This window comes from Anneissia japonica, unplaced genomic scaffold (genome assembly GCF_011630105.1).
Source record: "Anneissia japonica isolate Jap-2015-1 unplaced genomic scaffold, ASM1163010v1 scaffold287825_len194363_cov185, whole genome shotgun sequence".
NCBI classification, from domain to species: Eukaryota; Metazoa; Echinodermata; class Crinoidea; order Comatulida; family Comatulidae; genus Anneissia; species Anneissia japonica.
The window spans coordinates 167,423-193,579 of NW_022719018.1; the positions used below are offsets into that span (position 1 = coordinate 167,423).

At 34.4% G+C, this 26,157-nt stretch overlaps 1 protein-coding gene across 2 annotated transcripts in view; it reads right to left on the reverse strand.

Moving 5' to 3' along the window:
• LOC117110703 (UBX domain-containing protein 4-like) overlaps positions 1 to 25,880 on the reverse strand; it is a 60,129-nt gene extending 34,249 nt beyond the window's left edge. For both annotated transcript variants that reach the window (XR_004445758.1, XM_033253470.1), the window contains exons 1-10: positions 25,674 to 25,880; positions 13,200 to 13,308; positions 12,801 to 12,829; positions 11,980 to 12,101; positions 10,718 to 10,925; positions 9,110 to 9,213; positions 5,270 to 5,371; positions 4,540 to 4,820; positions 3,932 to 4,034; positions 3,425 to 3,562 (exon numbers count right to left, since the gene is read on the reverse strand). Coding sequence is in view for 1 of the 2 variants with exons in the window: in XM_033253470.1 (XP_033109361.1) it covers positions 3,425 to 3,562; positions 3,932 to 4,034; positions 4,540 to 4,820; positions 5,270 to 5,371; positions 9,110 to 9,213; positions 10,718 to 10,925; positions 11,980 to 12,101; positions 12,801 to 12,829; positions 13,200 to 13,308; positions 25,674 to 25,758 (1,281 nt within the window). In the remaining variant the exon portion in view is untranslated. The remainder of the gene's footprint in view (positions 1 to 3,424; positions 3,563 to 3,931; positions 4,035 to 4,539; positions 4,821 to 5,269; positions 5,372 to 9,109; positions 9,214 to 10,717; positions 10,926 to 11,979; positions 12,102 to 12,800; positions 12,830 to 13,199; positions 13,309 to 25,673) is intronic.
• Positions 25,881 to 26,157: the final 277 nt, after the last annotated feature.

Below are 26,157 nucleotides of genomic sequence, written 5' to 3' on the forward strand. Positions count from 1 at the left end.
ATACACATACATATATATATATATACATATATATACACATATATATATATACACATATATATATATATATATACATATATAAATATATATATATACATATATATATATATATATATATACATATATATACTGTATATACTGTATAGTATATATAAATATGTCTATGACACCTGCACAGTATTAAGTAGTATGAATACTTGCCCAAAATATGTTTTTAAATATATACATTACTAGATTAAATAATATACTAGTACATTACTAGATTATATGCAATGTTTTAATAATTTAATTTTAAATAAATGGAGGAGGTACATGGAACACGCTGTGAAATCTAAACAAAATATCTCATTAGTGGGCTATCCATCGACTGGTTATACCATAGTTGGAATGGAATGTAATCAATTGAAAATGAAAGGCACTTTTAATAATGCCTCATCAGTCAATAGGTACACGAACGATCTTCATCATTACCATATGGACAACGGCGTCTACAAGTCTAAGTAACGATGACAGTAGCCATCCCATGGTAAATCGCGAAAATAGAAATCCACTCCGCCCCCCCATTAAATACGACTGTCGGCCTACATTTTATGTAATTAACATCTGATCTAATATATTACGTACCTAGGCCTATGTGGTTGGCTGCGCGGATAGCCAAGTGTAGAGTTCGAAATGCTAAAAAATTCATATGTAAAGGAAAATCATCCTAGAGCAATGCTGAACAAAAATTCCATGTGGGACCTTGCTATATGTATCTAACGGCAACGTCCTCGTCATCAACCACACCACAGTGCGGCAACACGAAATGTGCTGTACATACACTCATCGCTACTTACTGACTTGAATGTGTGGTTTAATACACATAAAAGCAACTTGTAGCCTACATTTATTTCCTGTAGTATCTGATCTAGACTAGGGCATAGGCTTACACACACATACGTACCCAGCCAGCCTATTCGTCTTTGTCAGGCCAGCCTGCATTACATTGACACGAAATGTGCTGCACACACTCATCGCTACTAACTAATTTGAATATTATGTGGTTTAATACACATAAAACAACTTGTAGCCTCCTGTTATCTGATCTATACACACACGTACTACCCAGCCAGCCTATAGTTCGTCTTCCTCTAGCTCTAGGCCAGCCTGCATTACGGTACATTTTTTATCTCTCAGGAGAGACCACCCACCCTTGCAAGCACCACAAAACGGCTCATTCTTCGCTACCAACTAGACTCTTGCAGACGCATTTATTAGCCGCAAAGCTTACCATTCCAGGCTGTGATTGGTTGATAAACACAATGTGGAATATACAGCCGATTTGCAATCTGATCAATGACGAACACGCTTTCATAGGAAACCCACCTTACCTTAGTGTTAGATATGATATAAAAACATACTTTTTCACATATTTCCCGACAATATTTTCGCAAAAAATCTTCATACTTTAAATTCCCCAGGCCTTATCTTCCATATTATTGCAAGATCGCGTCACAAACTAAGGAAGAGATAGAAAAACAAATGACTTCAAAATTCTCTCAGAATCATCATATAAGCCCTCTCTCTCAGAGAGTGGGCTAAAAATGAACCCAGCATAGGTTGTTTACATGTACTGTACAGCTGAATTTGTGTCATTGTGAAAACAAAAATCTCATTTTATGTGCTAGACACAAACTGTATTTTTAGCATATGTTTTCCCATTGTAGTCAAGGGTGATTATATGCCTGCAAACTAGGCTTATCCTGCCTTAAACCATTATGTTATTTTATATTCAGTAAAACAAGTAGGTCATACAAAAGATGATTTTTTTTTTATGACAGAGTCAAGTTAAGTGTATTCCATTTGCTATTGATCATATCAAACAAAAAAAATCTCATTATTAAGAATAATATCATTCTTAATCCACCTGGCAATGTTTTTCTACAAAGACAGGATACACCATGGAGGAAATACAAGAATAGTAACATAATAAATGCCTTTTTTAAACCAATGGTTATACAAAACACTTTTCTTTCCAATTTTTATCCTATCATTATATTATAGATATGTCTGCGAGACATCAACTTGATTTACAGGTGTGTTATATTAATTAAAGCCCCATTTTCAGCAAAATTTCAAAAGAATTATTTTAGAAAAAAGGCATATGCATTACTCTAATTATTAGAAACCATGATAAAATATTGACATAAATTTTAGTTTTACGCAAAAAGATTTAAAAAAATGAGAAATAGAGACTATTTCTCATAGGAGATTACAATTTTCTCAACGACTTCTTCGTTACTAGGTAAATTCAGAGGTTGTAGATCGCATCAGCTGGAATGCTCTCGCTTTTGTGTATACTTTATACAGTCAACAAAGTGTGCCCTCTCTAATGAGATTAGTTTTTGTACTTCACATCTCGCACACTACAGTCGATCGAGTACGCTTGAGATATGTTTTTGTAATTGTCAAAATCTCAGTCAGAATAATTTTTTTTAAACAAATTTAAAATAATTCCCATGAAATATTATATTTCACAAGTGTCAATACTAGGAAATGGAAATATGTCGGCTATTTTTATGGCTGATAACAGAACCTAAATCGAAGAAAGACTAAGTTGATAGGCTAATTTTTCCGGCACCTACTATAGCTCTTCGCAGAGCTATCACAAAATCAAACATAAAAATCCATCTGCGTTTATTGTTTGTGTGAAACACAAAAAAATCAAATTTCAGTCTTATTTTACATTTTTATAATGTCTAAATTCAGTTAAACTAGCAATTTCATATTATATCTATAAATCTTTATAACATTATATAAAAATCAGATCTTTCCTAACAACTGACATTTTGCTGGGAATAGGACATAATTTTAATTTTTAACCATGATGCAAAAACATCTTATCAGAAATAATTTACTTCATTTGTACCTACTGTACTAATACATTCAATGGATCTAATGACCAAATTGCGATTGTAAGAGCTGTTGTTCACATTGTGGTACTAATATAAATAATATCATATTGTTCAAAGTAGAGACTTGCAGTTATAAATTATTGGGCTTCCATCCAAATTGTCTTAGGTTTGCAGACCAATGCTACTCTCATTGCTTGTCACTGGGCAAGTTTATGCACAGCATCTGTCTCTCTACCCATGGATACACATTTATTGATTCATTATGTCATTTTCTTTCGTAACAGCATTGCTTTTTAGAGAGCTGTACAGCACACTAACATTCACATACGTATCTAATAGAAACAGCTAGTTGCACAACTAGAAATACTCCCCAGAGATTAGAAGAGGAGCACTCCTCAAAGAATGGAAAAGGTTACACACTGTGTATGATTCATTCTGTATTCAATGAACAGGAAAACACATGCATAGAGACTGAGCTATGCTGCCATTATGTACTCTCAAAATCTAAAAAATAATATGATAAAACTTACTGGAAGGACAATAATGCAAGGACTGGGAACCAAATTGAGCTCTGTGAGGGTACGGTCCATGTCATCAGAATCGTAGTTTCTCCTAGGAAATGTTGTTGACATCATAAATGAACTTCTTAAGTCATGAGACATAATTTTCTGTAATGAAACAAGCATTTGATTTCAAAAATAGGATTCCAAAATTGTTGTTAGTTTCAAGTTTATGGAGTGCATTTGTCGGCACTGAATTAAATGGTCAATTTGTTACCCTCTAACGCAAACTTGGAGTTAGGCGAGAATTTCCTTATGAATCGCAGAAGCAATCAATCAAACAATCAATTTAAATTTCAAGTGTGATATATTTCAAAATACAATTTATATGAGGTTTATCTTCTGTGATCGGAAAAACAACACATAATGCCGATATTAAAAAACCATAAATAACAATTATACACTTCAAGTATATCCTCATTTTTTCTTTACTCCTTTACTCTTTGTCTTTTAAATGGATTATCAATAACAGCTTACCTGTCTAATAAACTCATGTACTTCTGACATTTTTGCTGTTGCCTTGAATTCATTCTTAAAAGTTGAACCATCTGGCAGACGGAACTGTATTCTAGCACTCTCCCTGCAGATTGTAAGAGACATTAAAACTACATATCAGATATCCCAATGCTTTATATTTTATCAAGTATTGGCTAATACAGAAATGTGGACTACATCTGAACACAATCAGTATCGAAGTGGTTATTCCTTCTAATACTTATATCCACTTTTCAAAAAGTTTTTTATATTAACACTTTATTCAATCGTAATCCTGATGTTGATTTGTTTTGATGGTTAGTACTGTTTTAGTCTGCTGATCTTGTGGAATCCAACCCTGATAACTGGTACCACCATACATTTTTAAAAATTATTAACAAAAATGAAGAAAGAAAATTACATTCAAATTTAAGTCTAATGGTGCCATTTCCAGCCATCTAGAAGTGCCTAACCATAAAATTTTCTATCTCAGCCTTAACTGGTGAGGCCAGAGGTGGTCTAAACCTTCCATCTGGGAAAGTTTCTCCCTGGGCTCCCACTATTTAAAATTTTTGGATCAGACCCTACTTAATATCCATGGATTGACTCACATTCGTCTTCTCTTTCTTTCTAATTCTTCTTCATCTAGTTGTTCTTGTTTCTGGATATTCCTGCTTTTCCGTTTCTGATCCCTCTCTCTCTTCTCAGCCTCAAACCTCGCTTTCTTCTCTAGCTTATCCCACTCCAGCTGTTGCCGGACCAATTCCCTCCACTGCTGATCTTCCTTCATGTGTTCCACAGTGGCTCTGGTTTCCCTCTCCTGGTTCGTCTTCATCTGTTCTTGGATTGCTTTTCCAACTTCCCTTCTTTCTATTTCTTTCTTGCAGTTAATCTTAAAAAATGTTCAAAATGAATTATTAAAAATAAAGATATACAGTTAAGTAAATAAAGTTGGGGAAAAAATGTAATATTTGCATTGCTTTAGTTAGTTGCAAATTAATAGCTTTTAAATACCGTACTCCAAGCATTGAAATGCACGCCATTGTGTTGGGATTCCATATTTCAACATTAATTATGTCATCACCAGGTAACAAATAAAAAAACAATTTTCCTTGCTAGTTAACAGACACACAGAGTACATAATTCATATTTTTAATTAACTCAAATAGGAGTTAACAGAAGCAACAGGTCTCTGTACAAAGTACCTATCAGAATAATGAGCAATTAGTTGAGTTGTGTATCATACAGTAGGGGAAGTTTATTATAAAAAGGCTAGATTAATGCTTGAAAAAATTCCTAGCCTGCAATAGATAATGCATTATCTAGAGGAGCTGCACTTGCCTGGACAGATGCAACCGAATACGGATTTGCGACTTGCAGAGTTGATGTTTGAGTATCCATCTCTACAGCTGAGGCTTGGTTGGAATTGGAACTATCCTTTTTCTATAAGCATAGTAAACACATCAGAAACTGGTGTATGTTGGCTGTATCATACATTAATACTTGGGTGCAGTGGCGGCTCTAGGATATATTTTCTGGGGGGGGGGGTGGCTAAGTATTTATGGGTGTAACGGGGAAGGGTTTGAGAGGGTGTTACCCTCCCAAATGACATTTTTTAAGAATAGGAACCTCTGGATGGCCAGAAATGACACTCTCTGATTGTGACAGACATGTGTTGGCTTGGCATGGACCTATTTTTATATATTTTTTAGTCCGACTGCCCGACAAGCTCTGTCCAATGGGGGGGCTTGACCCTACCGGTGGGGGACTTAAGTCCCTGCCGCCCACTCCCGCCCCCGTTGGCGCCGCCACTGCTTGGATGTAGGAAAAAAATGCCAGTATGAAGAAATATTATAGTTCTTTATCATGAATCACACTTTATATAATAATTATTATTATTGGACGATGAAACACAGACATACATAATAAAATTATTTACTTTTAGTATATACTACACAATATAGTATACTATACTTAACTTAAATTAATACAACTTAATCAGTATCAGTTTTTCTGCATTAATAACAACTAATATTATAAAACTGAACAATGAAAATTAGTGTACACCCGATTAATTCTCCTCATATGGTCATAACTGGTGTTCATAGCATAATTAGGAAAGCATCAGATATTTCTCCATTGTAATTACTAGGCCTAATTTATTAGGCTGTATTTTTTTACTACATTTACCATAGAGCATCATCATTTCAGGGGTCCCAAGGTGGAAGAAGTCATTTCCAGGATATTTGCTGTGGCAGATCCAAGAATCCAAGAGGTGGCTGGGAGACACTTTTATGGATGAAAGGTCTAGACTACCTCAGCCTCGCCATGGTTGGACCAAAGTAAGAAAGAACATTTATGATTATGGGACCTCTAGATGACAGAAATAGCATTCTCATACTTAAAATTTAATATGAGAATTTCTTCTTTTCTCCCTCTTTTTTATAATTTTGAAAAAAATTAGTGGGGGGAGGGGGAGCAGCTGCCACTACCCCACGAAACCGCCACTGATAGGGTTAATAAGCTTTAATCATTTAATTTTATTTTGCTGCACATTGTGATATTAATTGGCAATAATAAAGCAGTGACAATATACAAATATTATGAATTTTTGGGAGATTTTTGCTTATTTTCGGGGACGTGCAGGAGGCCATATTCCGGGAGACTTGAGACCTGTCATTTCTGTTTGCTGTATTTCCTTAAGTATCATAGTACATTTACTAGAATAAATACAACCTGGTTAATTTGTATTTATTTAAGTAAATCCTATCTAATAATAATTATTAGCCTGTATCTATTTAAACAGGACCAAAGTGTAAAACAGTTTATCACTGATAATTTTATCCTGTATAAAGATGTTTTTAAATAAATAAATAAATTTAAGTAAATGATACCTGAAAAAATACAACCTTATAAATTAATTTGTTGTATTAAGTATTATTTAGAGTGGAGTTAAATAGCTGAGTGGTTAAGATGCTTGCCTTCTGATCCCAGGGTTCGATTCCTATCACAGCAGGAATTTTTCTCACATCTAAAAAGCAACTCCACTCCCTAAACCTCATAAAGAGACTTACTATAAAGAATCATTCTTATGCTGTAAGTGGCAAGTGTACTTGCTGTTGGATGTGAGGGCAATACAAATATGTTGGATGTGAGGGAAATACAAATATATATTATAATACAGTAATAAATCAGTTTATTAGGCTGTATATTGGTTTTAAAAGCTCTTTCCTACTTATCACATAACATAAGAATGATTTGCTTTGATTTTTACTAGCATTTTCTACATCAAAGAAAGTTACAGTATTAAGCCTATTATTAAGAAATATAATACGTTTGTGTTGCTTATCTTATGTAGGCCTATGTTTCATCATACTATAATAAGCAATTAATAGGACTCTGCATAGCATACTATAGGAAAATTATTATACGAAGGTTAAATTTAATGCTTGAAAAAATTTCTTGAGGGCCTGCAATGACCGAAGGAAATTTTTGAATGCATTAAATCTAACATAAGTATAATAAATTTTCCATTAATGTACGATATATGCAGCTATACTAATTGCTTTATTAGTAGTTTCGATGATCAAAAAGCTATGTAACATGCTCTACTAATTGCTTTATAAGTCAATCGCCGTCATTTAATTTTAGTTTTTGAGATAACCAGCTGTTGTAGCAGTCATTGGTTGCTATAGTGATATGATCAGAATACGTGTGCATATTTACATTTAGCTGTGCGCATGCTGATTTTTGCTCCTGCTGTACACGTTTAACTACACATCAGCAGTACAGTACAGATACAATGAATAACTATTGTAATATTGTGTTAGAAAGAATTTTGATAGACTTTCGTTAAAGAAATAAACATTTCAGTATTCGAAAGAGAATACAGTAACTGACCTTTTTGGTCGGTGCATGCAGACAGGTAAAATCATGCGATGATTTCATAACTAGGCTAGGCTACGGCCTAGTAGTAGGAGGAGGCCTGGGCGACCTCCTACCTGGCATTAGGCCTACATCATTTGCTCCTTGAGTCTTTAAAATAGGTCTAGAATATTCCTACTAAACGTTCAGTTTGTTGTGTTTATGAAGGACCATTGATTCAATGAATTCCTTAATTGTTCATACTTAATATTGAATTTGAAGTAACTTTCTTGGGGTTCTAATGAAGCTTGTTTTACGAAAGTAATTTTCAATTACAATTCAATTTTCATTGCGGTGCACTATGTCTTCGCAGTGACAAAAAAATGAGGAATTTTTTTTTTACACGCGAACCTAAAAAAAATCAAGCCAAGCGTCCACTAATTGAAAAATTGTTGGACGGTGAGGAATAGGCAAATAACATTGGGAGTTGTAGTGATGAATTCATAATTTACATATAATAATTATTATAAAGTGAGAATTAAATGTTGATAACAAGAAATATTTCCTATAAAAAAACGCTACAACATCTTTACGTTATTCAATTTGTTTATATGGCTAATTCCAAATTTATCCTATGTGTGAATTTTGTAATGACATGACATATTTTACCGTATTGATTTCCTCAATTCTTCCATTTGGATTTTCCTTGTAATATTTCGGCATTAATTTTGAATAATTTTATTTATTTCTATATTTAAAAATATTTTTGTTCACTGCTGTCGACTGACCAGTGTGCGTGGTAAGTTAATTATGTTGATAACCTTCAGAGGCTTCTTTATCAGCTATTGTTGGTCCACTGCTGGACAAACGTCTCAGGATGTCGACACCAAATCAATCTTTCTTCCCCAATAAATATCGATCGCATCTCTTAATCTTTCACGTTGTCAACAATGGGGTATCTATACATGGCTGCCCGAGATTAAACACCGTTTCAATTTGGTTTGTACTCCTGCTGACTAAAGTTCAACAACCAGAATGAAAACCACTGAGCCAAATCGCATTTTTTCCATTATTGTCATTAATAATAATAATAATATTATTTTATTTATTTGTATTCAGTTCGTAATTCCCATTTCTTGGTAGTAAAAGCTACCGCTACCTAGTTTCTTAATGACTGTTTCCTCTTGATCGCTACAGCCTAAAGGTGTGGTGCGAAAATGTATGATTGTATGCTGGTTTTCACTATGTTTTTTGTACATAAATATACTTAGTGTTTTATTTATATAGGAATGAATATGAAATGGTAAATGCTTCTACCTTCCTTTCCTTATCCATCTTCTCTCGCAACGCAACCATCTTCTGCCGATGTCTCTGTGACCTCTCCTCTTGGGTTTCATTACTTGTATTAACTATTGCAGATGCTTGTAAAATAATAAAATAATGATAATCACGACAATTATAATCAGTTTTTATAAGGCACCATACTGCACATTAAAGCAATTACTACATAAGTTCATTAGGTACATTTACCATCCATCAAAGAGTATAGAAATGGAATAGAGCAAAGTACGCTTGTTATGAGCGTAATTGAAATGATACGCCCTTATACACAGCTTTGAGAAGACACCCGCTGCGTTTGGTTGTCACTTTGAGTATCACGGTTTGTCTATCTGTTTTCCACAAGATACAATTTCTCTGAAAAGGACAATATTGTTACTATTTTTTTACACGAATACTGTTGATATTTTATATAGCTGTGCACTGCCACATGACAATCAGAGCATAGAGGGTGCACTTTCATGACAATGATGGTGATCACTTCCATCATAAGTAAGAGGGTGATGTATTTACGAAACTTACAAACAAGACTAGGCTCTCTTTTGCTTTCTTTACTCTTTGCGTCCATGCACCATGTGCATTCTACTCTGTGTTGCTGATGATGCTAGTTAAATTTTCCCTAACACACGTCATGTATTACATGTTCTATGTATAACAGTCATGCAATAAGTAAAATCCAACATCGAGACCAATGCATTCTATTCAGAAGTTCATATCCAACAAAAGCACTTATATACTTGTGAGTGATGAGACACCTACACAGTGTCTTGCCAAAAATGTGCAATGCTCACATTCTTTCTCAAAATATAATATAGAACTTTTAAAATACATTAAAAAATATATTTAACAAAGCTTAATAATAATATACTTTATTTAAACACGGAGACACTTGAATCACCCATGGGTGTTTTTCATCAAGGCCATGCAAGGCCATACATAATTAGAAAAAAAAAAAAATTTTTGAAAACAAAATGAATTAATAAAGAAAACAACAAAAACATAATATCTAAACTACCAGTGAAACTATCCCCCGCCGGACACCCAACTAGCCGTCGAGGGGCCTAGGCCTAGATCATAAAAAGTTTTGGCAGTCAGCATGTTAAGAAATGTTTATTTCTTTAACAAATGTCTATCAAAATAGCATTACAAACAAGTTCTTCAAACACAATAGTTATTCATCGTATCCATACAGTACTGCTGATGTGTAACATTGCCATGTGTTAATGCGTACTGCAGGAGTACAGTTAATTGTAATACGCACACATACTCATCATCACTATAGCAAACCTGATAACTGCAAGTTACATAGCAGTTGATCATCGAAACTACTAATAAAGCTATTAGTATAGCTGCATATATCGTACACTAGTGGAAAATTATTATACTTAGGTTAGATTTAATGCATTCAAAAATGGAATTCTTTCAAGCATTAAATCTAACCTTTGAATAATAATTTTCCACTAGTGTACTATGCGCAGTGTCTACTAACTGCTTAATACTGCATGGTACTGTATTTAATATATTTCAATACTAATAGCAGAAAAACAAATTTTAGTACAAAGAGTAATGTACTGAATATCTACATACCAAAAGATGATGCTTGAACTTTGTCAGGTTGGTCTGGAGTGATTTTTGGAGCTGCACTTGCCTGGGAAGTTGCACTTCCAGGAGATGCACTTGCCTGGGGAGCTGCAGTCATTAACGGATCTGCAGCTGCTTGCGAAGTTGACGGTTGCGAATACATTGCTTCTGTTGTTGTTGCTACAACTGAGGCTTGGTTGGCCCTATTCTTTTTCTACATGAAGTATAGTAAACAAAATATTAGGAACTGGTGTGTGTGTGTGTGTGTGTGTGTGTGGGTGTGTGTGTGGGTGTGTGTGTGTATATGTATTGGATGTATCACACATTATTTAATGCGTGGCATATGACAGGTAATTTTATGACTCGTTTCATACAAATTTATAATAGCAAAACTAATAAAATTTGCAATAATGAAATTTTACATATTTGTGTACACAGTACACATTTGTTTGAATGTTTTTCAACATATAGTTGTGTTTATTTGTTTGCAAATTTTTGTGTGTATTGTAAATAACGCTATTCCAAATTAACACCCCACTTTTAATGCCTTGCTTGAATAAACACTCCCTCCAGAGCCTCATTTGGATTAAACACCTCCCTCGAATAAATTCCCCAGACTGTTTATTTTCCCCTTTAATACACACCCCTTAAATTACAAAACTAATGGAAACATCATTTAACATCATCTATTATTGTTGTACTCCAGTAGAATTGGACATTTTTTATAACCTGGTTGAGATCAATTAGTGTTTTGATCACACAGTAACACATTCTGACAGTATGCGTTATAGTTCCATACTTACTGTGAAATTAAGGGGCATTTGTTTGAGTATATCAGTCCTACACACAAAAAATAAAAAATAAAATCTCCCTCCAATAAACACATCATAATTATAAAATGCCCCCTCAAAACCTTTGTCAACTATAAATGTACCAGGGCATTTTTTTTTTTTCAAATAAATATGTTAATTACATAATTTATCCTGTTTAAAACAGTTTATATCTTCTGTTTTTGACATTATTAATAACTATATATAAACATTTCTAAAAGATAAAAACATTAACAAATTCTGGTGGCAAGAAAAGTAAATTGTTTTTAAATGTTCTCTAAATGTAACATTTGTAATAGGTATGTAATATATAGTCTAAACATGGTTAAATAACTTTATTCTGCTAAAATTAAATATGATATGTTGCGTACATTCGTTTGTAAATTCATTCATTAATTATGAATACTTGGTTTCAAAATTAATTGAACACTACATTACCACAATCACATCTTTAATCTTCTCTCTTAGTTCGTGTGGGGATACAGCACCTGCAATTGCCTCTAGGTAGACCCCATTTCCACCATCAATGAATGCTACTGATGGAACACAAACAACAGGATCTGAATCATTCGTGGTCAAGGTTTAAACCTGATCTATCTCATACAGGGTGAAATTGAAGTGTTGAAAAATTTCTGTCTGGGTATTAGTTACAGGATTTTTTTCTCACAACCACATCAACTCCATTCTCTCAGCCTCATAATGAGTACAGCATTTTGTGTGTGTTTGTCTTGTCAAGGGTTGCCCCTAAAAAAGTGGTAAGTTGGCACTGATTGGCTTTATATCAGTGGTTCTTTTGTTCCTAACGTTGAATATTAAACTACTATATGTCTGTAGGTGCATAAAATGCTAGAAAACGGTGTTAAAATACCACTTTAATATGATAAAAAATCAAAGTTCTAAAACTACAATAGCCAAATTTCTCCTGGACGTTTGAGAATTGGGCTACAGAATATAAGGAGACAAGATTTGTAAGTTGAAACTTCTACCTTTATAATAAAAAATAATGATTATATTTCCTATGTAATATTCCTAAAATAGGTTTGAAAATTTCCTGGATAATCCAATTTCTCAGATACAAAAAGTACATACTTGCAACATTCTCTTGTCCTCAAGAAATTTTAGAGTGCCAAGGGCTCTCTGCCTATACCTACAGTATGATACCCATATTTGCTCACCCCATAGATTATAATTTCTAGAACTATATCTAACATAAAAATTCTTGATTTCAGAAATAATTGTAAGAGGAAAAAAAAGGATACAAAGTCTGCTGAATTGATTGCATTCAGTACTGAAAACAAAAACAAAGAAAATTTATTAAAAAGTAAAAGAATATATTAATTGCCTTTTTGCTCAGTTGACTTTAACATGAGAATTTAAAATTTTTTCAGTTGATTTTTTCTTTAAAATATAGCGTAAAACATTTACATATCGCTTTCAGTTAAACATAGGAAGAAGGCCAAATTAAGAGCCATCCATAAATATAATTTGTATATTCTTTGCATGGATGTTTTTAAATCAATTAAGAATCAGCTAAACTGAATTTTAAATCCAATGTTTTAGTGTGTGTTGGCTTTCTATTCCATTTTTTTTATCAGGTACTGTATAGCGCTAATGGGCTGCATACCTAAAATTAAAAAAAGAATTAAATTTATTAATACCTGGATGCATTAAGCCTGATGGCAACTATACCTGCCTCATTGCAGATCTGTTGAACCTCTCCATCTTCCCATGTTTCATCCATTCGACTTGTGTCTTCGTCATTAGTACCTACAATAGATTTCAAAACATGACAGTTTAATTGGGGTGGACATAAAAATCTGTCATAGGGCCAAAGTGAATTTTTCATTTAACACTCAGACCCACACCCAAACTTCATGCAAAATACCATTGTTTCTCTCCCTCCTACTTTTATTTGTTCCTTCGTTTCCTTCATAACCAACAATTCAAATGTTCCATCAATAAGCTTTTCTTCCCCATTTACAGTATGAATATTGTTTAGTTTCTATCAACACATTTATCATTTATCCTAAACTCACTTTGGGGTAATATCTTAATATATTACTTGAAAACAGGTGCTTTTTCTCTGCATTGCAAAACATGTTTAGGCCCTTTTTTGAAGCATGGTCACACACATGGGTACCCAGTATGCAATGTTGAGAGGTCATATTTTTTTACCCTTTTCTCAATTAAAAAAAAAAATAGGCCTACTGAAAATCCATTCAATCAATCAGTTAAATAATTATTTCTATTTTCCGTCATTGTACAGTATTATTAATGATGGTTTATTACATTTTTTAAATGGTGGTCATATCCTTAACCTCGTTTTCAAACTTATTTTGACCATTATCCACATAACTTTTACGATTTTTTTAAAAACTGAAATACTGATTCTTTTTAATAGATTAAGAATAATTGTTATGTATTGTTCAGTATGCGGAAAAATATCAATAAACAAAATCTGTTTCTGATTTGATAGAAATGCTAAAAGTTGTCTCTAACATATTAAGATCAACATTATGATTTTCAAATATGTAATAAAGTTTATTTTTCCAATAAAGTTCCCATTCAATTGTGTTAATCTGTATGTCAATTTCCCACTTGTATTGAACACTTGGAATGGTGTATTTTGCATATAAATAATAAATACAAATCTTCAACACAAAGTTTACCTATGATCAGTTCATAACATGTCTTACACTCATTGTCCCTGTGTATTAAATGACAAGATTAATTCACAATAACATCCTGAGAAGTAGAGAGTAAGAAATTTCATATGTAAAATTCTTACAGTACTTTCTGACAGCTAGCCTATACATCAATGTCAAAATAGGTCATTATTTGACCCACAAGTTTATGTTTAGTGTTTAATGTTTATTTTCCACAATTTAATAGCATTATGCATATACAATAATAATATAATATAATATACAGATATAATAAATCGTCAAACAATTGGATTTGATTTGTGGAGAAGGCTATATAAGCTGATTAGACTCATCTGATCAGCTTTAAGCCATAGCCCCCTTACATAATGGTTTAAACAAATTTTGTTTTTAAAGTAAAACAAAAAGGAAAACATAAATAAATAAATAACACGAAAATGAAATAAATTTTGTCAGTTTCATTCACCCAAGATTTAACCTCTGCTCCCTGGTGAGATATTGAACCATACTATACTATATCAGTCACTAATATAAAAATATGGTAGTATACATTTGTATAAAAATACCCTACTATACTTGGCACAGAAGAAGCACATTATCTTTTTTTCCCCCCAAAATTGACAAAAAACAGTGACTGAATAGAATAGGGCTAGAGGCAATATTGTGTTGTCCTGCAAATTTCTTCCATAAGAAAATACAAAAAGATTAACAAATGAAATTAATTTATGTGTAATCATGTAGATCTATTTTACACACTAAAATAAACTTTCTCAATTCTAAAATATAAAATTCGCTTTCAAAACTGGATGAAATATTATTGCTAATAGTTGCTAATAATATATAATGTGGAAAATCTTTCACGTATAAACAATTAATATTCATTGTTTGACCCAGTGACCATTGTATGCATAAAATCTAACTAATGTATATCCGTCTACTAAAATGAAAACACATTTCATGTGTAAAAATAGGTACCTATAAAGTACATGTGGCTACTGAGCTCATAATAAGAAATACTGCTGTGGTGCTTTTCATGCACGTTCCCATGTTACATATCCCATATTCCAGTAGTACAGTAGGCCTATCATAGTCATAGTAAATTAACACTTTAATACAAAAAAACAAAAGAAATACTTTCATCTTAACACTGTATATATTGTATTTAAAACCCAAATTCTTTAGTTACACAAAAGGTAATGATATACTCTTAAGAGCCACGATGCGGCGCTTTTATGAGCATTAGGGGTAATTAAAACTATATAATCTGAATCCACTATTTTGTAACAAGAAAGCAATAAAGGCTTTTATCTTAATTATAAGTTGGTTTATTACAGCAAAAACTTTTTATCCCTTGCAAATTGACACCTTATTGAACATTTCAAACATTTTGCCTGCAGTCTGGGTGTTTAATTCTGTAAATAAAATTTTCCCAAATACAGGCCCGTAGCCAGGTCATTTCAATGGGGGGTTCTCTGGGTGTGGTGGCCAGGGGACTGCCTAAGTGCCCCGGTGGGGTGGGGGGGGCAAAGCCCCCAAAGCCAGAGCAGTTTTTGTATTTAATGGGTCTATATAATGTTATAAAAGCAGTTATGTTTTGAAAAAGATCTATGTAATACAAGGTGGTAATATAATAAAATTGGAAAATATTTTTTGAGAATTAGCATGTTTTAATCACACCGAAAGACAAAAAAAAACCTCATCGCATAATCAATATCAATATACTCAACACATTTATTATTATAAAACAAAACAAGCTATTTAGGCCTATAAAGTAATTTACAAAGAATTATGTACTGTGCTTCTTTATAATATATAAAACATTTAAGAAGTGTTGTCTTGTTTTAACTTAAATAATGAATCTTCCAGTAGGCCTATATAAACAAATAGAGCTGCCTGTTATAAAAATAAAGTAGGAGCTGAACCTCTTCTTGACTCATCTTGTACACTGAAAATAATAGTACTATTTTTACTACATGGCTAAAAAAACACAAATATTTTCATTACTACAACTGACAGGTTCATCGTTAAATTAAGTCAGAGCCCAAAATATAGCATCATATTGAATACGTCATCTGACATCATGGGAACCTAAACTTTAATTACAATTATTTGTTTACTAGGCCTAATTCGAAATTATTATTTTAAGACTTTAATTTGACGCAAATTTCAGAATTAATAATCGTTTTTTAGTATCTTATTGAATATTTATTGTCTTAAATGAAATATGAATTATATATGAATCTATAGAAATACAATTTCAACAATATTAATCTTGTTTTTATATAGATAAATGTTCAATAAATACTATCTTTCATACAACAAACGAAATTCAGCGCGTCTATTTTCATTCCAATCAATGGCGTTTGTAAACATGTGTACTGACGTCATCGTCGAATCCCAGGACTTTCGACGGCAATGCTGGCCTGCCTGCCTAGGTCCCAGGCCAACCAATAATAATTAACAAAATGTATTTTTTTAAATATAGGCACATCCTAGTACATGCACTTCAACTTTTACAACAAAAGCCTAGGCCTAGTAGTACGTCCTACTGTACTTAAGCCTAGGCCTACACTAGTTTGATGTCGTCAGGGTACAATTCTGTCTCTACATGCAGCGTGACCACTAGGGAAAATCAAAATTCTCAAGATTGGGTCTAAAAAATCCCAAGATTGCTTTTAAAATCCCAAGATTCGCAAAATAGTAGGGCCTATACATAAACGTCATTTAAAAGTCCTTCATTTTAAAGCTTTTTCAATGAATTATATACTATACAGTATTTTGTACTGTATAGGCCTTAACGAAGTGTCTGGATTTTCGAGACCAGAAACTTGTTCGCTTTGGGCCATACTATTAGAAGGCCTACTCTGTGCGTCCGTGGAAAATCCTTTTTGGTGACTAAAACGTGATATCCTTTCCTCTGGCACTGTATGTTAGGCCAAGAGTTTGAAGCTTGCGCGCAATTTCACCCATTCGATACAAAGTCAGTACTTCACACACATTAGGCCTATGGCCTACAATATTATATAAAAAGGCATAATCGATCTTTACAGAGTGTATAATTGATCTGTCAATTTTATACCAGGGGCCTACAGTATTGCATAGGAGTATTTAACAATAAGAAAATGGGGAAAACAGTTTCCTTTGAAATTTACTTAAGCGAGTGTGTATGAAACCGGGTCAACTAAAATTTGATACTACGTCTAGAAGTGTAGAGATACGGACCTTATTACTAAAAACTGTTGAATTCTAAATGATTACAAGATGACCAAGCATATGAATGAATCAGTCTAAAATGATATTCAAAGATATTATACAGCTAACCGCTAATGTTTGTTTTGCATGTCTATATACACACCGTCACTCAAAAATGTATGTAAAAATTTGTCGTAAAATTTGACAAGTTGACCAATAAAATCTATTGTAAATATTTATTTGAATCCGTACACTGATTTTGTTTCAAGTTGTTTGTTTTTAATATTATAGCTGTTTCATTACGATGACAATGTTTTGAAATCGTACTGTATAACACACCAAAATTTGTTTTATGGGCAAACAACAGAAGGCTCTGAATTTTTACAAGTTGACCAAGCGTGTTGCTGCATCATTATTGTTCAGTTACGATCACTATTCAAACAGAGAGCAGCAGGCTGATAATTTGTTTTTCCCACAGCTATTTAGATGTCGTTGTTGGTAACTTTTTTTTTTTAAATTGTGAGTGTAAATATTCTTTAGTGTATATACTGTAGATAAGAAATGTAGATAAATAATGCACATAAAATCAATTTCGATGGAGAACGGCTTCATTCATCTGATTAGTCCCATATTAATAGTACCGATATTGAATACTCCTCTTCTGCGAATTGTTTTATTGACAGTGACTCATCTAATTCTTATATAATTCACTAAAGATTACAAAACAATACAAAATTCAGTCTCTGACATAAAGTACTAGGTATCATAATCTCTAATGATCTTAACAGGCCCATGAACTTTATAGATTTTGGGTGCAGGCAGCTCTTTCCCAGTATGGGCCAATTTATAGTGGCCCATTACATTTCAATCCTCAAAAAACCCAGATATAGCCCATACATGGTGACCCCATGAATTAATTTGGTATAGGCCAAACTGTAGGGGCCCACATTTTGGCCCATGTATTTCCTATATGGAGGCCCATGTTTGGTTGCTACCTGGGTTGTCTTTCATTATTGCTTTAATATTTGTCAAAATAGAAAATTATTAAATAGGGCACAACGTCATATCCAGTTTTGCTTGGGATATGGACGTTCATAACGAACAGATATCTGGAAAGTCACATTTGCCTGTTTACAAAAAAGGGGTATCGTAAAGGTTCCTTTGCTTGAAAGCATAGGAACCAAAAATTAATGTTCAAACTCACATAGAACGTCAAGAGATATTATTATGGTGGGTGGAGCCACCCAGTATTAAAGTTTTTCACCCAGTCTAAAGCTAATTTCATGGGCTTCCAACCACCACTTATTAAACAACTTTTCCATCTTTAAAATCCACTCTTAATATTTTTGAGTTAACCAATGTTACATTATCACCCACCCACCCTTAAGATGTATACCAACCACTCTTTTCTGTAATTTTCAGATACAACCCGGAACGTCACAGATCTGTTCGTGGTAAAAATCTACTATGGATTCTATCTAAGCCACACTTTTAAAATAACTTTTTTTTTTTACATTCATCCACAGTTAATAAACCCTCAAACTTATTTTCATTTTCATCTGAAAGTTGGTTAACATTTGATTTTTGGGAATATTTGTTAACAGATGACCTAATATATTTTTGTTTTTGTATACATTTTTTATAACAGTTTACTTGTCATCTGGCTGTGTCTCCACAACACTGCATTGTCCAATGTCATGCAGAATTATGAAGCACAATGTGTTCCACTTCAAAACATCCGTTTTGTTGACCTAGCAGATGTCCAGCACTTTTTGCGTGAAATCTAGGCCTCTCTGGGAAATACTCTCACAACTGTGCTTAAATAATTGGGAAGACCTTGGTCTAGAATCTGGGTGGCACCTTCAATGTGGCAGCTGTTAAATGTTCCTCAAAAAGAATTTATCACATGGTACTGAAAGAATTCTTTGCATGCAATGAACCATGATTTGACCTCAGGTCAAATTTATTTATTTTCGCATTCAGAGCTTCGATAAATTATCTGATTCTCATCAGATAATCTTCCACAGCAAAAAATAACAAAATGGCTGCTTTCCAATAATTTATTGGATAATAAGTGTTACGGAGACACTGCCTATAAGGATTTCCTCTAATTCATTAGTTTACCATTGCTTTTTAGTGAGAAAGTAATCAGTGTTTCCTTTGTGCGTTATATTTTTCTAAATCTATGAAGAATTTTGTATTCTCCTTCTTTGAACCATTGAAGATGGCTTTAACTTGCGCCTCTCTGGGGTGGATGTAGGAGGGTACAGACAGCCGCGTAACAGCGGGGGGGGGGGGGGGCAAAGGTAATAATTTTCCCGGTTAGTAATTTATCATACCCACCCCACCCACCTCCCAATATAGAAAAACAATACGACATAGGGCTTATTGCTGCGAATTACAGTCAATTCATATTCTTGACAGCAATTTGTCTCTGAAAGGTCATTGTTTTCAAAAAACAAGGGCCTAAGAAGACTGAAAAGCGGAGTTTCCTTCTTTCGTTCTGCCGGGTAAAATCAATTACTTTAGGCGACGTTTGTAGACTAACCAACACGTACCAACATCCGCATGTCGCACTAGCCTAGGCCTAGACTAGTTAGGATGGTATACTAGGCCTAGCCTTGAAGAAGGTCCCAATGAAAAGCAACGCGTCGCTCCTTGATAGCTAAATTGACTATTTAACATCACAATAATTCATTATTAGACCTATAGTTGTTTTTAGAATTGTACTCCACAAATCTCAGCCGATACCTCGCACGTCAACTCGTTAACGTCTCGTATCTATTGTCGTGACGTCATGGCTCGCTGGCTCACACTTGTGATGTCTTGCACTTGTGATCAAATAACACGCTGGCTCGCACTTTGGCAACACTCTTTGGCAGTCAACTCGCCCCTAGAAAACCCGCCCTTGGAAACTTGTCCCATAAAAAAATGTACACTTTCCAGACCATGCAGTCTTCAAAATAAAAATTGTAACCTTTGGTAATCAACTACATTTTCCACATACATAGAAATTTTTGAAACTTTATTAAAAAAAACCTAAACCATATTTCACCATTATAGACACTTTTTGACAAAAATGAAAAATTACGACTTTGTTACCCAATGAGAAGTGTTCTAATATAGACAATGGGTCGTGTCTCGTATTATTTGTTATATTTTTATTATTCATTATTTTCACTTGACTCGCATAAATAATTTAGTTCGAAGAACATTTATATGCAGTTGTACTTCGCAGCACTTCACTTGCAATTTGCAATTTCTAGTCTTATTTATAATATAGGCCACACACATGTGTGTGAAACTAAATATAAGCATTTTCATCATGGGTTTTATCTATTACAAACATATTCTTTCACCATCAATACACATTGAGGCCCTTCATTTAGGTTAAATTAACGATCTATCTTAATTTTTTCTTTTTTGAGTTTGGGACTATTATGTGTTTAAATAACCTAAAAGGATAACCCTAAAAAACCCTAATAAATGCACGCAAAGCGGGCAATAATTTTTTGTGTTTTTAATTCTAATTTTGTCGGAATTGATCAAAACTCCCTAAAATGTGCAATTTATAGAGGAAATTGGCCTACCATAACAAGAAATGCGCGCGAAGCATGCGAAATTTGAGGATTTTAGGCACTTTCAGAGGATGAAAAGGGCATTTATCAAGGGGTGGGAAAAGATTTTCCAAAGATGGATATTTTTCCCTTGTCCCCCAGTGTTTTTAATTCTAATTTCGTCGGAATTGATCCAAAAATCCCTAAAATGTGCAATTTTTTTAAGGAAACTGGCCTACTCTGACAAGAAATGCGTGCAATTTTTAGGCAATTTCAGGGGATGAAAAGGGCATTTATAAAAGGGTGGGAGTGTAAACATTTCTCTTATTTCTTTTGTTTTCTATATGTGCAATCGCTTTTTAGCTTTTTTATTGTTATCGTTGAAGTATAAACAACCCTTAATACTCCCTCGTATGCTCCTCCTCTCTTACTGTAGACACCCCCGGGGCGGATGCAGGATTTGGCAGTAGGGGGTGCGTGAGGGTCCACCTCACGGCCCCCACCATGGTTGGGCTGAGGGCAGACAATTTTGAGAATAGGGACCTCTCAGACGTTGATCCAGAGTTTTCCAGAGCTCAGTTTCCAAGAATCGCTCACCCTATCGCCGACAGTCGTGTCAGTTGTGGTTCACAGACGAATCGGGATGCCTTTCCGTTTGCACAGGGCAGCTAGCAATGCACCCTGATTCGTCTGCATCTGCAACGAATTCGGAAAAGTTGAACCATGTTCAACCTTCTCGACAACTGTCGCCGATACGGTGAGCGATTGTATGGAAACCGAGCTTTACCCTGACTATTGCACATACCAGTGGGTTCCCTGAGTGGGCGGGGTCATGGGAAGAAAACGTAATGTTTGCTTGTTCCGTCGCTGAAAGATTATTTTAGATGGGGGGGGGGGGTAGTTCTAGTTCTATATATTCTCCTAGCTTCGTAGTGTATTGTTTTTTCTAGATGCTGAGAAATGCACTTACGTGCATTACAAGACTTCTATTGATGAATGAATACAAACTGAATTAATATATTTCCCACATTTTAGCATGGACAATTAATAATTTCGATGATGAAGATGATGATGATGATAATGATGATGATGATGTTGATGATGATGATATGGTGTTGATGATGATGATGTGATGATGATAAAGAGGAGAAGGCATCGTAGCAGGTGACGACAGGCTCCTAGTGCAAGGTTAATTAACAGGCCCTTTGATATGAGTGTCAACCGAGGCCCGTATCCCGATTTCGTCGTCAATGCACACAATCGGACAACTGTAATTATCTATAAGTTATATAATCAGTACAATTCTCAACTGTCATGAAAATATCATATATCTAAAAAAATTATGTTATATGCATGCTCCGAAGCAGAAATTTTAACCTAAAAGTTTGATATATGTTTCATGTTGTTTGTTGAAATGGTCTTTAATGATATTATATCCTAATACGACCACAACATAAGGAAGAACACTTTGCACCTACAAAGTTCAGACCCATATATATTTATATTTCCTTAGGCCTAAATCATAAGGAAGTCCGCTCTATATCCAAATTTCAGGAAATTATACGTTTTATGCATGCACCGACGTGGGAATTTTGTTTTATGCTGTTTGCTGAATGGTCTTCTTTAAAAATATAACAGTCTAATATGACCACAACACAAGGAAGTTCATTCGTTAAATGTTTAGTAGATAGTACATAGTACAGAGAATTATGATTGTTTATCAAAATCATTACGGTATAAAGGGTCGGTGGCCTGCGGATTTTTGCACGAGAACGCGTAGGCATTACTCTATGCTGAGCATGGATAGCTGTTCTATAGCTGGGTACTACATTCCGGCTAAAAAAACTGTCTTGAGGTCTCCGCCTTTTGGCCTTTTCACCAACCTGATTGATGCGTCGGGGATAATAGCGTTGTGTTCGTTGACAATCAATAGAAAATTCAAAATTTGTGAGTGGTAAAATAATCGAGCTCTCCTTTCGCCCTCTGCTGGATCCGTCACTGAACTCATGGGTACACTTCCTTTTTTCCCTCTTTCTTTCTTCCTTTTAACTCTTCTCATTTTTAAAAAATTTTTTCGGCGTGACTGACGGTGGTGGGGGAACGGGCCCCCGTGGCCCCCCGCCGGATCCGCGCCTGAACCTACCTAGGCATATAGATTGGCAAATAAGACAAACTATGCTTAGCCCAACTAGACTTCTATTAAATAAAATTATATAGATTGTCTTGGTTCAATGTCGTAATAATGTATGTACGAAAGTGCGTTCTACGCAATATTGTTGGAATATAATAATATATTGCTTATGTCTGTATATCTCTATATAATGGCCTAAAGTCCCCAGGACCCCTTTTAATGTTGGGGGTTTTTTGAGACATTGTGAACCACCCTCTTTCATATCCTGGATCCGCCCCTGGCTAGAGTGTATTTCCCTTGTATTTCGAAATTGTTTATAAGTACACAATGCTTTAACCAACACATCGTTAATCAGGGATGCAAGACGATGCTGTGTATAAACAATTGATAAACTTAACATTTACTCGTGAATTGCTAGGTACAAAAACATTTCCAAATCATTATTTTTGTACTTTTTGAAAAGCGTACACACGCCTTCAACCCCCTCCCCTAGCATACGTTTTGTACGCTCGTGAAAATGATGAAAATAATGGATGACCCCTAAGTGGAGAAGAGGTTGCAGGGTGTTGTGAGTCTGGTCATTATGATATTTTCCTTTTTATCCTTGTCTTTATTTTTCTCCCCTCTTCTTTTTTTCCTTTTTCCTTTCCTTTTCTCTTCCTCTTCTTTCTCTTTTCCTCCCTCTCCCCTCTTTCTTTTCTCTTATTACCCAGCCCAGTACAAAGGCTAGTTCAGCCCGGTAAAAACCGTCGGGGGGGCCCCCCCGCCTGTTACGCCACTGGGTACAGACGTTGCGATCATACCCCCTTTGTATTAAGAAAAACAATTGCAACCCTGTAGGCAGGATTTTTATTGGGTGGGTGCAAATTTGTAGAAACTGGACCAAAATGGCTCGGGGGATGGGGGAAGGGGGAACCCTGCAAGAATCGAGGGGGGCGGAGCGCAGGCATTTTTGTTAATTTGAGGTCTTATTTAATCGATTTCTGAAGATGCATGTATTCAACGGATTATAATGGTGGATAGGAATTTGAAGACTGGGGCCAGGAACGGGCTTTTCACAGATGCAGGAGCGCCACAGGAGACAACCACCTGCAAAAAATTTTGATTATGGCACTTCCAAATGACCGGAAATTGAATTCTCATACAATTTGAATATCATTTTCTTTTTTCCCCATTTTTTCTATAATTTTTGGAAAATTTAGGACGGGCCTCCTTGAATCTGCCACTGTATCAGTGGCGGATCTAGGAATTTGAAATAGAGGAGGCAAGGGACACACTTTCACAGATTGATGGTCTATAGCACCTCAGCCCCACTATAGTTGGGGCTGAGGTAAGAAAATTTATGATTATGGCACCGCTAGATCAGTGCTTTCCAACCTGGGGTCCGCGAACTCCTTAGGGGTCCACGAAAAATAATTGGGGGTCTGCGAAACATGTGGGGGTCTGCAAGAATTTTGGGGGTTACTGATGTTACGTAGTATTTAGAATTGTATTCACTTGATTAATATATTAAACTTGTTTTTTTTTTTTTTACAATAACGTGTATTTTTTCTTCTTGCAAGTACTGTAGTTTTCATTTCACGTGATATGAAAAAGCGTATAATTATAAATGAGTATGTACACTTCATTTATTGACATTAGGCCTATCAATAAAAATAAAAAACAGTTAAAAACAAAAGAACTCAAGGAATGACAATGACAATAATAAAGGTTGGGGTTTAATGGGGAGAAGTGTGCCGGGCGGAGTGCACGGGAGAGGCGTTATGTGGGGGTGAAATTGAAATGAAGGAGTATGACCTAGCTTTCACTCTTATTGAAATGACCAGTAAACCATTTTCGTTTTAAAACTATAATTAGCTTTTTTATTATGACAAACTTTTTTTTAATGATTTATTTTTTTTTTATTGATTTATTAAAGTGAACATTTGTTTTATATTATAAATTGCTAACCCCTTTTTTATTATGAATAGCAAACCTCTTTTAGTTATTATGAATAGTGAAACTTTTTTTAAATTATGAATAGCGAACTTTTTTTTATTATGAATAGCGAACCTATGTTTTTATTATAAATAGCGATCCTCTTTCTTTATTATGAATAGCGAACCTCTTTTTTTTTTATTATGAATAGCGAACTTTATGAATAACAGTCCTTTATTTATATTATAAGTAGCGAACCCTTTTTCTTGCTTATGACTAGAGAACTTATGCCTTGTGGTCATTTTAATAAATTACTAAAGTGACCCCTTTTCTTGATTATGACTAGCGGTCCTTATTTTTTATGAATAGCGAACGCTTTTCTTCATTATAAATAACGACCCTCTGGTGTAGGGTAAGCTAATGTTATGAATAACGAACCTTATGAATAGCAAAGCTTCTGACTAGCGAGCTTCACCCCTTTTCCTACCCAGATAGGGTTATAAACTAATAATATTTTTTATAGGGCCTAATAATACAAAAAATTGATCACCACCTCAGCCCAAACCACATAGATAGTGGGGTTGAGGTAGGTTGGAAAACCTCTTTCTGGCGCTACAACGTAGCTTGCCTAAAAAACAGTCAAATAACCAACTAAAAGAGAAGTAGGCCTACCTGTAATATACACAACGAAAATAGCATTGCTCTGCTTTGCTCTTGCAATGGCTGCATTGGTTGATTCTTCTAAGAACCAAAGCATCGTAGTCAGATTTTCTTCCACCAATGTTTAAATGGGTTTCGCGCAGGCCCAGCTTATCTGTATGAACATGAAGCTATAATGAATTAACATTGCTGTTTCAGAGCTGTTTCTGAGTTCTGATTGGTTGCGAATTGTTTTGCTATAGCCTGGATGCAGTAGGAAATTAGCGGGAAAAAAGTAAAGGAAAATTAATTTTTGGTTTTTCTGAATCAGTATATCATATAGTGTCTCAGAAAAAAAATCCCCGTTCTTAGAGCTTGGTCAATTTTTGTCATAGCGCTTTAAAATTTTGACATAGAATATCCTATTTTGGGCTAATTAAGATGGGGGTAATTAAGGGAAATAAATGTATGTTTTTAGTCACTTTTACATATGCTATGTATATCAAATGTAACAAGG